We start from the raw sequence: 12,863 nt of genomic DNA, 5'->3' as shown, positions 1-12,863 counted from the left end.
ATGGAAATATTTGAATTTATAATAGCATCTCATGAAAAATTACACATTACCTTTAAAATTTTCCCTAGGGAAAGCCAAAACCTTTTCAAATATGAACATAAGTTTATAAACATAAAATCTAAATATATTACTTTTTTATTTATTCATATTCTCCACGTTTATCATATGGCTCAGAATCCTATCACAGTTTCATATTTTAAAAAATATGTGAGGGTAAAATTATTTTATTTGAATATTGTAAAATCTACCTTAAAAGAATACTCCAGTCGAACAAGAAAAGGAAAATTCACCGCCTGTAATATTCTTTTCTCATTCAAAGTATGCTCTATTTGCTTCAGTTTAACAACCTGTAATTGAGAGATAAATATATTTAATGTACTTGAACAGAATTTAAAATTTACTATAATTTTAAAAGAATAAAACATAAATAAAATGCTTACCATATAACGAGCTTGGATAAGCAAAATCACTAAGTTGGATAAGGGTATATAATAACCAATAACTAGGTTTTTATCAGATTCAAATGAAACACCTAGCAGAGGATTTAAAATTTGGTCTTAAGAAGGGCAACTATGATTTTCAGTCAAGAAGCAAGAACTAAGAAGTAGTACATTCCTTAAAAGAAATAATACATAACTTAAAAGAAATTAGTATGTGAAAATACTCAGCTCCTAATTAGTTACAGTCACAAATCACTGCAATAGGTAGGTATTGATTTTCAATCTTCAGAAGATCAGCAAGGAAATTAAGAATTGAAGAAAAGCCAATAATTGAAAAACACTTTCAATTCAAACTGGGTAAAAATGAACAATCTGTTCATTTCCTAATACCTGAATAAATAGAAGATTAAATTCTAAAAAATCAATTTGTGCAGCCACAGGAGAGCACACACAAAATATGGGCAAAAGACCAACTATATCTTTATAGCAAATAGGTTATTTAGGATTAATCAAGCTTCTTCTGGATTGTCTACTCAATCAAATACATAGCAGCAGGGGAAAGTGACTTATTTTGACTTCACAAAGACTGTGCTTCTATCCCACATGTGATTCTATTTTTAATTTAAGAAAAGGTGACCTTAGGGAGATATAAATACTTGTCTGGTGTATGTATAAGTCATTAGCAGCTGGAAGTCTTTCTTCCTAGAAGCTTACCGTCAGTGTGGGGCAGTCACCGAATTCAAGAAGTTGAACATAGGCAAAGTCAAGTTACCATCCAGTTATTAGTATATACAATTATAGTATAAAAATAGTAGTGAGCAAAGAATACTTGACTGAGAGTCAAAAGATCTGTATTCTAATCTAGGCCTTCTCATCCAGCAGTTTTGTGGCTTTTGGAGATGTTATTTCAACTCTTAGGATCTCAGGTTTGTTTTGTTTTGTTTGTTTTTGATGTAATATGAAGTGGTTGGACCATTGCTGTCTAAATTCTAACTAGTCACAGAATTAGTCCATACTTATCATAACAAATTATGTAACATTGGCTCGAGAATTACTATTGCTTTGTATTTACTTTTAAAAAAATAGGCTTTTTTTTTTTTAAGCAGTTTCAGGTTCACGGTAGAATTGGGCAGAAGATACAGAGATTTTCCATATTCCTCCTATCCCCACACACGCATAGCTTCCCCCACTAGCAACATCTTCCCAACCCCACCCCCTTCACACAGGTGTGTGGTATATTTGTTACAAGTGATGAACCTACATTGACACATTTTTTTTTTTTTACACTGGCATCTTTATCACCCAGTGTCCATAGTTTACACTAGGGTTTACTTGTACTGCCTTAAAATTTCCGTGTTCCACTTATTCATCCCTTTCTCCCTACTAATCCCAGGCAATCACTGATCTTTTTACTGTCTCCATAGTTTTGTCTTTTCCAAAATGTCATATAGTTGGAATCATACAGTATACAGCCTTTTCAGATTGGCTTCTTTCACTTAATAATGTGCATTTAAAGTTCTTCATGTCTTTTCATGGCTTGATAGCTCATTTCTTTTGAGTGTTGAATAGCAGAAGGTACATCCATTGTCTAGATGTATCACCTTGTTTACTTTTGTATATTATGATCTAGCAGATTTTTAGTTGGGTATTGACAATGCACTTCCTTTGAAATAAGCAATAAAAATTGCAGTAGAGAGGCTTTCTGCATTATAGCCCTAAGCCAACCATGTGTATGTAGGGCATAACAATTAAAAATAGAAATGAATCCATGATATATGAAGTGGCAAAGCATAAGTGCTTAGTTAATTTTTAAGTTAATTTAAAAAATTAACTAATTAAAATCTAATTTACTTTTAAGTGTGTGTATTACTACATATGAAGCCTAATAATGCAATCAAGATAAAGACAAGAAAATGTCTGCCTTAATGCTGCATAAAATCTATTTGCAAGTATGGTGTATGAATATGTGAATATTAATAGGTGAATAATTGCCAAATAAGAGTTATGGCTTGTAAGTATTTAGACAAGAAAATGTTTATGTTAGGCCTAGTACATCATCTTTTTAAGTTCCAGATTATTCATCTATAAAACACGGATAATAATACCTACTTTAAAAGTGGCTCTGTGAATGCATGTGAAGTGATTAACATGGTGCCTGGCACAAAGTGAAAGCTCAAAAGATGCCAATTGTTATTATAGCCTATTAAAAAGGGTAGGAGTTCAGCAGGCCCTTATAGATGAATAGATGACAAAGGTTAGGAAAAGATGGAGGAAACAGCACAGGGTTAATATCCAGAACCATTACCTGAAGGGGTAAATACACAAAGGTAAGTGCGAGTGCTAGTTTCATTTGACAATAGCTTAGGGCAGTGCTTCTCAAGATTTGGTAGTGAAATATCACTAAATGGCAGAGAAAAATTAATAAGTAACCCTGGGGGTTTAGTCCATGTTCTACTTTGAAAATACATATAAAATTTATATTTACTTCTTAATATTTCTGTTGGCTTAAATATGTATATTTAAAAGCATTTATAAATGATTACTTATCAGCTGATTTATTTTTTTCACCAAATACTTGAGGAGTTATTAATAAGGAAGATGGGGTATCTGTCATCACATGCTCCTCTGTCCCACCCAGCATGGCACTGTATACTTCTGAGGGTCAAGTTTCAATGAGAGAAGTAGCGAATAGAGGACATATAGGGGAAGAGTGTGAAATAAGACTATGGTAGAATATGGAAGAAAGTTATGAAGGGTTGGAAGTAGACTACAGGGTTCTATTTTTATTTAATAAATATTAGGAAGATTTTTGATTGAGTAAATAAAATTATATGATACGGTGGGGCACCTGGGTGGCTCAGTCGGTTAGGCATCCAGCTTCAGCTCAAGTCATGATCTTGCGGTTCGCGGGTTCGAGCCCCACACCAAGCTCTGAGCCCTGACAGCTCGGAGCCTGGAGCCTGCCTTGGATTCTGTGTCTCCCTCTCTCTTTGCCCCTCCCCTGGCTCGCACTCTGTCTCTCTCTCCCTCAAAATAAATAAACATTAAAATTTTTTTTAAAAGTTATATGATATGGTAGGAAAACTTTTCTGGCAGTGAGGAAGGTGAATTAATAGACGGTGAAAAGCCTGGGGTTGAGGAAATTAAGGTGTTATTGTGAAAGCCCAGGTAATGTTAATAAGGGACCAAACTAGGTAGTGGTACTTTAGGGATAACAAATACATTTTAAAGGGAAAATAAACAAGGAGTATAGGCACAAAGATCAGACAACCCTAATCAAATTCTTGGTTTATCTTACTAGCCTGTTTGATTTTGGAAAATTTACTTAAATAGAAGGGTCACTGGCTTAAAAGGGAGATTAATATCACACAAAGCTGTGGAGATTCATTGATACAGTAAATATAAAGTACCTAGCAATGCTTGACACAATGTATAGAATGAAGAAATATGATTTTCCTTAATTCCTGCACTGATTTCCTTCCCCTCAACCCTTAAGACAGCAACAGCCAAAACTGAAAGGTTTGTGACATCATTAACAGAAAAAGTGACTATAGAGTGTATTATTTTATTACTCATCTTTGTCAAATTCAAATAAATAAACTTGAAAACATTCAGAGTATAAAATCTTTGTCTTAATTATGAATAAATCTAGAACACTGCCATAGCAGAAATAACTTAGAGTGGCAGCTATTCTTCTGCTATGATTTAACCATGAGGTAACTTTCTCAGTAATTTACTTAACAAGTCACCATCTTGCCAAAAAAAAAAAAAAGTTATTAAAAACTTATTCCCTAAATACTTTAAACATAAAAGTGGCACATTATGTAATCCTTGTAATACATTAGGACTAAAGCATATTCTATTAATTCCTTAAGAAAGATAACAAAATATTAGGGGCTATCCAGACACTAACATTTTAACGACAGGTTTAATAAAAAATATTTGATTCAAATAAAAAATTTGAAGCATTTTGTTGTGCTACCAACATGAGTGTACAAATCACCTGCTCTGAGGCCCAATGACCTCATCTAGAAAACAGAACATGAACTAGCTGGTTTCTAAGAGCTCCATGCTCAGATTGTACAAATTAGGGGTGGAGAGTTCAAGGATGAGTCGAAGCTTGGATAAGAGTTCAGAGGGAGGGTGCAGAACATGAAAATAAGAAGAGGGGATACTTCAAAGATCGAGTGTAACAATCTTTAAAGAGTAGACAGAAGGATAAAATAATAGGAAAAGGCACATTAAAGAAGAGCCCAAAAAGGCAGGAGCATAATTTAAAGAACAAGGGGTTACAGAAGGCAAGGGACAAGGGTTCTAAAACAAGTCCTGTGCTGGGAAAACTGGACAGCGACATGCAGAAAAATGAACCTGGACCACTTTCTTACACGATACACAAAAATAAAAGTCAAAATGGATGAAAGACCTAAATGTAAGAAAGGAAGCCATCAAAATCCTCGCGGAGAAAGCAGGCAAAAACCTCTTTGACCGTGGCAGCAACTTCTTAATTCAACATGTCTCTGGTGGCAAGGGAAACAAAAGCAAAAATCAACTATTGGGACCTCATTAAAATAAAAAGCTCCTGCACGGCGAAGGAAACAATCAGCAAAACTAAAAGGCAACTGACGGAATGGGAGAAGATATTTGCAAACGACATATCAGATAAAGGGTTAGTATGCAAAATCTATAAAGAACTTGTCAAACTCAACACCCAAAAAACAAATAATCCAGTGAAGAAAATGGGCAAAAGATGTGAATAGACACTTCTCCAAAGAAGACATCCATATGGCCAACCGACACATGAAAAAATGCTCAACATCAGTCATCATCAGGGAAACACAAATCAAAACCACAATGAGATACCACCTCACACCTGTCAGAATGGCTAACACTAACAACTCAGGCAACAACAGATGTTGGCAACGGTGTGGAGAAAGAGGATCTATTTTGCACTGATGGTTGGAAGGCAAACTGGTGCAGCCACTCTGGAAAACAGTATGGAGGTTCCTCAAAAAATTAAAAATAGAACTACCCTACAGCCTAGCAATTGCACTACTAGGTATTTATACAAAGGATACAGGTGTGCTGTTTCATCGGAACACATGCACTCTGATGTTTATAGCAGCACTATCAATAACAGCCAAAGTATGGAAAGAGCCCAAATGTCCATTGGTGGATCGATAGATGAATGGATAAAGATGATGTGGTGTGTGTGTGTGTGTGTGTGTGTGTGTGTGTGTGTGTGTGTGTGTATAATGGAGTATTACTCGGCAATCAAAAAGAATGAAATCTTGCCATTTGCAACTATGTGGATGGAACTAGAGGGTATTATGCTAAGTGAAATTAGTCAGTGAAAGACAAATTTTGTATGACTTCACTCATATGAGGACTTTAAGACACAGAACAGATGAACATAAGGGAAGGGAAGCAAAAATAATATAAAAACAGGGAGGGGGACAAAAACAAAAGAGACTCTTAAATATGGAGAACAATCAGAGGGTTGCTAGAGAGGTTGTGGGAGGGGGGATGGGCTAAATGGGTAAGGGGCATTAAGGAATCTACTCCTGAAATCACTGTTGCACTATATATGAACTAACTTGGATGTAAATTAAAAAACAAACAAACAAACAAAACACGTCATATAAGATGAGCAAAAAGAGCCCCCTGGTCTAGTTGATTAGGCCACTGGATTGGTGACCCTCAGTAAAGTCGTTTCAGTGGAGTAGCAAAAGGTAGGAGATAAAACAAGGAAACAGCTAAATTGTTGTAAGTTAAAGAATTAATAGGAAGTGATTAAACTATTTTTTCAGGAAGCATGGTTACCAAAGTTACATGATACAGGGCAGTAGACAAAGATGCACAATTAAATGTATTTGTAAACATGTACATGTGTATTTAATTTTAGAAAGACTTAAGTCATTACTCCTTTTCATGTTAGAGGCTAGATTTGTTTTTTGTTTTATTTTATTTTATTTTTTTTTTCAACGTTTATTTATTTTTGGGACAGAGAGAGACAGAGCATGAACGGGGGAGGGGCAGAGAGAGAGGGAGACATAGAATCGGAAACAGGCTCCAGGCTCCGAGCCATCAGCCCAGAGCCTGACGCGGGGCTCGAACTCAAGGACCGCGAGATAGTGACCTGGCTGAAGTCGGACGCTCAACCGACTGGCCACCCAGGCGCCCCTGTTTTTTGTTTTAAATCAGAGTTTGGACTAGAACTTCAGACCAGTCTAATGCTGTGCTGTCCAACATGGTAGCCGCGAGAAATTTAACACTTGAAATGTGGCTTATCTGAATGGAGATGTACTGTAAGTATAAAATATACATCAGCTTTTGAAGACTTGGTATGAAGAGAGTAAAATATTTCAATGTTTATATTAATTACATGTACAATAATAATATTTTGGATACAGTGAGTTAAATAAAATCTATTAAAATCAATTTCAACTACTTCTTTTTACTTTTTAAATGTGGCTACTACTAAAAAAATAAAATCCTTTATGTGGCTCACATTATATTTTTATTAGACAGCATCAGTCTAGCCACTACCTATAACCCTGACTACTAGCTCAGTACTATTTCCTCCACATTTTCCTACATCCCAGTAAGCCAAAGTTATTCTTGGGAACATAATATCTATAAGATAATCTATTAAGATTTGCCATTCATCTTTTATGTTCCCTTCATCCTAAGTGATTATCAGGAAAATAAAAGCTTAATATTTAAAGCATAACTATCTTCAGACCTCCTGATTCATTGGACACACCAATATGTGATAAATACTTAAAAATTGATTTTTCAAAATGATTTAATTGACATCTAACATTATATTAGTTTCAGGCATACAACATAATCATTTGATTTTTTTTATTTTTTTAATGCTTATTTATTTTTGACAGAGAGAGAGAGAGAGACAGAGTACGAGAGGGGGAGGGGCAGAGAGAGAGGGAGACACAGAATCTGAGGCAGGGTCTAGGCTCTGAGCTGTCAGCACAGAGCCTGATGCCGGGCTCGAACTCACAGACCACAAGATCATGACCTGAGCCAAAGTTGGATGCTCAACCGACTGAGCCACCCAGGTGCCCCAATCATTTGATATTTTTTATAGTATTAGGATTCCAACTTTTTCTCTGCTTTAACTGACATTTTAAATTAAACAAACTCAATCATACTAAAGTGCTTCTACTGTTGATTAAAATAAGTCACAAAATAAAATCACTAAATTTCTGTTTCCTCACTCTAAAGGTCAAGTACAGGGGCGCCTGGGTGGCACAGTCGGTTAAGCGTCCGACTTCAGCCAGGTCACGATCTCGCGGTCCGTGAGTTCGAGCCCCGCGTCAGGCTCTGGGCTGATGGCTCGGAGCCTGGAGCCTGTTTCCGATTCTGTGTCTCCCTCTCTCTCTGCCCCTCCGCCGTTCATGCTCTGTCTCTCTCTGTCCCAAAAATAAATAAAAAAATGTTGAAAAAAAAAAAATTAAAGGTCAAGTACACCTGATCCCTGCATTTTCCATAAGGCAAAAGGTAGTAGAGATACCTGTTCTTTACATGTTGAATTCAAGATTTTGTTAGTAAACATACACATACCTATTATATATATAATTATTGAAATAATAATGTATCCCCATATACTTAACTATTAATTATGTATTTTACAGACAAGAAATAATAATGAAAATTAACTGCAACAATAAAATTATCTGAAGATATCAATGGAAAGTCGGTATATTGCATCTGTTTAATAATCTAGCTGATAAAACTGAAGTTTACCTGTCAGGTAAATAATAACAAATGCACTAACCTTCTGCTTATCTAAGATCTTCATGGCATAATACTGTTCAGTGACTTTATGTTTCACCAACATGACTCTTCCAAATGAACCTGTTCCAAGGGTTTTTTTCCTTTCAAAATCCTCCAGCCCGGCATTATTCTACAAATACATGAAAAATAAAAGAAACTTTAAAATTAGAAATTCTCATAAGACTATGGTGACTATCACAGATTTAGTTATATATAATCAGAAGAGATAATTTAATTTAAAACTATCCATTTAAAAACAATACAAAGAGACTACTGAGATCCCAGGTTATTGGTTCTATTTTTCCCTTTGAATAAAAAAAGAATCTTAATATTTGAAAAGAGATTATATTGTAAAATAAAGCATTACATAATATTAGGGAGGAAATAAGAGCCTAAGCTGAAATTAGTACTAAAGATGATAATGAATTCCAATATGAATTCCTAGTATTAGACTCTTAGTATTAGTTCCGTATTTTAATAATTACAAACTGACCAGAAGTATACTGACAAAGGCAATCGTAGACGCCAAACGGTCTCAGTGTACTCACAAATAATTCTAATGAACAGATAAACTGAGGGATCAGAGTCCTTTCTCTGGAGTTACCTCTGAAGAAAGCACTACTTTACTTCATTTATATCTTTGTACAAGCTTATAGGACTAGATAATAATAGCATGAAAGATCCTAATGGCTCTCTCTCTCTCTGATGTTATAATAACCCAGTATTACCTAAAATATAATAATAAGGAAAGAAGAGTTCCTTATTCCCACAAGATAACCAAAAGTCAGAGTCCCAGAACAATAATCAGTCTCTTTTTCTCCTTCAATAGATGCTTTGTTATGAGCAAACATCTTTGTTTGGCTTTGACTATAGCATAGAAGAAAAGGATTGGAGGCATCAATCTATTGAATTTGTTGCTGCCACAACAAAATGAAAATTACTAGGAAGAAATTATGTGCTAAATAGCCACAAGTAGTAATTGCTGACCCATTTGTTTAATAGGTTTTCATTATAAAGATCTCCATGAAAATCCTGGAAAAAAATATGTGTGCACTGTACACAGTCTGTACAGTATTTAGCTTGAGAAAAATGTGATGTAATATGATTCTTATATAAGCAAGGAATCTGGATAGTTACTGCAGTTCACTATAGTTGGATTTAATCTCTATTGCAAATCAAAGCTTGCCTTTGGAGACATAGCAGAGTTTCTTGCTGAATCATTACAGAGAGAGCAAGCAGCTCTAAGTTTTTACTTATAAAACTTGTTTCCATCAAATTTTAATTTCAAAATGCTAATGATTTTAAATTGCTATGAGATTCTATATCAGTGTGGAAAGAAAAAAAACCTTGTAATTCTGATTGAATTATTCAATTTTATGGATTAATGCTTCATTTTTTGGTTTTAGCAAAACAGATTGAACCGTTTAATATAGTCCCCAACTAAGTAATGGAAACTGACTTAAGTAATAGACAAAAAACAGAACATCCCTTTTTGCTAGTTATTAATGCTTTTCATACAAATGTGCCATTTTCCTCACCTCTCTTAAATGTTCCACGTTAGATAATGCCTAACTTTTTGTGATCACTAGAGTGACTATGTTTTAAATTACAGATCATGCTCTTACTCTTAATGATGGTATCTTCCTAAAACATAATATTCAGAATTAAATATTTTTTAGTGAGAAAGACATCTGAAATAAAGATTTTTGTGGTTGGAAAATAGGTATTCAAAATTTAATCTGTTATTAAAGTTCATTAATTACTTATAACTTCAAAAAGATTTTTTGGCAAATATAAATGGCTCTTTTTATACACAGTTTTTAGATCTCAGCTACAATCTAAAAGTATTTATGTAGAATTTACCTCATCCAATGTTTACGAAGAAGGATCTCTGTGTATTTGGTATGTTGCCAATAGCCAAGTATTTGTGATTAAGGATTTGAAACTGCACAATAGTATCCGTTTGTGGTAATTAATAAAGATAACAAATATGCTATCAAAGGCACAAATCAAAATTACTATAATATTAACAAATATCAAGAGTTTGTAGCAGCTTGTAATTATTATCAAAATTTGTAATTAGATATTATAATGGAAATTAGTTCCTCCTCCAATTTAGGTATATATAAAATTATTAGTTAGCAAATCAAAACATAATGTTATGATAATATTATGGCAAAACTCCCATGTTAAGCTCACTTTTTAAAATGCAACTTGAAAGTTTAATGCTACTTTAAAGTTTCTAAACTAGTAAATTACTTGGGTAAGAATCATGATTTTACATAGGACTTTTAAATCATAGAAAATTTTAAATATTCCTTACCGGAGTAGGATTTTCCCACTTTTTAAGAAAGTCTTCTTTGGCTTTGGCTAGAAACTCTTTCACTGAAAATAGATTAAAAAAACAAACAAATTTTGTCTTGTAAGAATATTTGTATTACATGTAAATATACTTTAAAAATACAGACTTATGTCAACTTTTGTTGCCATGAAATATGTATTCATAACCATGATAAACTAGAGAGCTATTTAGTTTCTGTAAATAAGAAGCAAATATTTTCTTAAATTTCTGAGAATCTCTAATACTATTTTATATGGAGATCACTCTGATAATTTCAAATCTAATAATAAAAATACTGTTCCTGAAAACATACCTGAAAGTAACATAAAAAAGTTATAAATCAATGTAGATCAAAATACTGATTGCTAGTAAGCCATCAGTGATATTAACAAAGCCGTGAAAAGTAACAAGTTGAAGCTATCTGATGAATGTGAACTCATTGATTTGTGGAGTTTCAAAAATAACTGACTTTGATGAAGGGCTGTTTTCAGGTTTATAAAGATTTATGTTATTGGATTTGTGTTTTCTCTGCTGAAGGCAGAGAGAAAAGGGAAGAACACAGGCTACATATAAAGGATGGCCACCAAAGACAAAAACAGAACAAAACACCAAAAACAAAACACTCAAACAGCTTTAAAAAAATCTCATTCTAAATTTAGAACAAAACTACATGCCTGAATGCCTAATCTAAAATGTACACTAAAGTAAAGCCTTCAAAACCAGATGTTTATCTAGTGATCAGTAACAGCCACATTATCAAGCTGTGGTTTGAAGTTTTAGATTTGTTAAATGACGAATCATTTAAAAGGTTTCCTCTTTTTCATTTTCTTTCCACGAAGTTTTCATAATGACTTCTGTTTACAAAATGACTTCAGGCATTTAAAAACAAATAGGAAAAGGATTCCAGAGATAAGATGGCATTAACAAAATGTATTCTTGTTCTTACAGTTAGGTCTGAGAGCAAAACCTGGTGATTCAAGAGGTATTTATTTTAGTATTTCTTTTTGTTTGGAAGTTCCGAGTATTCCTCAGATATCTAAATCTAAAAATGAAGAAGACAATAGAATTTAAATGGTGTTGAAATAGTAAAAGGCTAGGCAAAATGAACTTAGAGTGGCACCCTGGCATTTATTTCAGAAATACTAAGAGTGATGATAGCGATGATGATGATGATGATAAGAAGAAGAAGAAAAGACCAAACATTGGAAGTGAGAGGCTCATAAATTCTTTAATGAGGTCTCTAATGATGTAGTGGTATTAAAGTGAGGCATTTTAAGATATATGTTATTATTTCCTCCTTCACTTTTGTAAAAGAACTTTGCCAAAACACTGTTACTAACCAAAAAGGCTGTTGGCATTCTAAAGGTTTTGAGATTTCAAAATGGTGATGACAAGCACCAAGAGCAGACGTTAGTTTTTAAGTGACACTAAAGTGTTCATTTCTGAAGACATTATTTTACTACTTTATATAAACTGTCACTGTATTTTGCTGTAAAATACTCTCAAAATACCTATTTTAGAAAATTTGAGAAAAATAATTTTTAAAATTAGACTCTCCCCCATTGTATGAAAATCTCCTCCACCAAAACAATGAATCAAATAATTGTACCTCATTATGCAGATATGATCTCATTCTTCCCGGGGGTGGATTTGGGGGTGGATAAGTCTTACATTTTGAGTTTAGGATGGTTCAGGCCATCCTACTTCTAAAAGTTAATGTACTAGTTACAACTGAAGAAGAGTGGTTTTATAAGTAAGATTGTGTTTATTTAATTTATGTATTCTTTTGCATGGAGCAGACATATTTGCAATGGCATTGCTTTAGAGATGACAGCTATGATAAATTAAAAACATAATTTCCTGATAAATGCAACTGTGGCTTTTAAGAAACAACAATTTGTGATTCCCAAAATATACATCTGATTTCCTTTGAAAAATGTTTTTGGTTATCTTCTATTTTTAGAACTTGCACATCAAGTTGCAGTATAAACTCTCCAGATGCCTGCATGAGTATAGATAATTTGGAGACAAGCAAGAGAATCAGGGAAAGAAAAAAAAAATTCTCAACATCCTATTTCAGCTTCTCTTGTCACTTCCTGCTAAGTGGATCTGGAGTTAAGAAAAAAGTAACTGGTCAATGGAAGGACTGGCGTTATTGGCCAAAGATGGTGCATGTACTGCAAGAAAACTTCCTTTTCCCTACTTGGTGAATGAGCTAGACGAAAAATTTCAGGCACTACTTAATTTCATTTGCTAATAGGATATTCAGGAAATTCTTTGAAATGTTC

The 12,863-nt window shown here is 33.8% G+C and overlaps 1 protein-coding gene across 8 annotated transcripts in view; it reads right to left on the bottom strand.

Annotated features, from left to right (window-relative positions):
- PRKACB (protein kinase cAMP-activated catalytic subunit beta) overlaps positions 1–12,863 on the bottom strand; it is a 126,525-nt gene that overhangs the window by 27,751 nt on the left and 85,911 nt on the right. For all 8 annotated transcript variants that reach the window (XM_027058755.2, XM_015070408.3, XM_015070410.3 and 5 more), the window contains 3 exons: positions 10,558–10,619; positions 8,236–8,364; positions 249–347 (listed from right to left, as the gene is read on the bottom strand). In XM_027058755.2, coding sequence (XP_026914556.1) covers positions 249–347; positions 8,236–8,364; positions 10,558–10,619 — 290 coding nt within the window. The remainder of the gene's footprint in view (positions 1–248; positions 348–8,235; positions 8,365–10,557; positions 10,620–12,863) is intronic.

The sequence above is a fragment of the Acinonyx jubatus genome, chromosome C1, assembly GCF_027475565.1.
Source record: "Acinonyx jubatus isolate Ajub_Pintada_27869175 chromosome C1, VMU_Ajub_asm_v1.0, whole genome shotgun sequence".
Classification (NCBI taxonomy): domain Eukaryota; kingdom Metazoa; phylum Chordata; class Mammalia; order Carnivora; family Felidae; genus Acinonyx; species Acinonyx jubatus.
The sequence above is the reverse complement of the archived record's forward strand: the minus strand, read 5'-3'. Positions and strand labels throughout refer to the sequence as shown.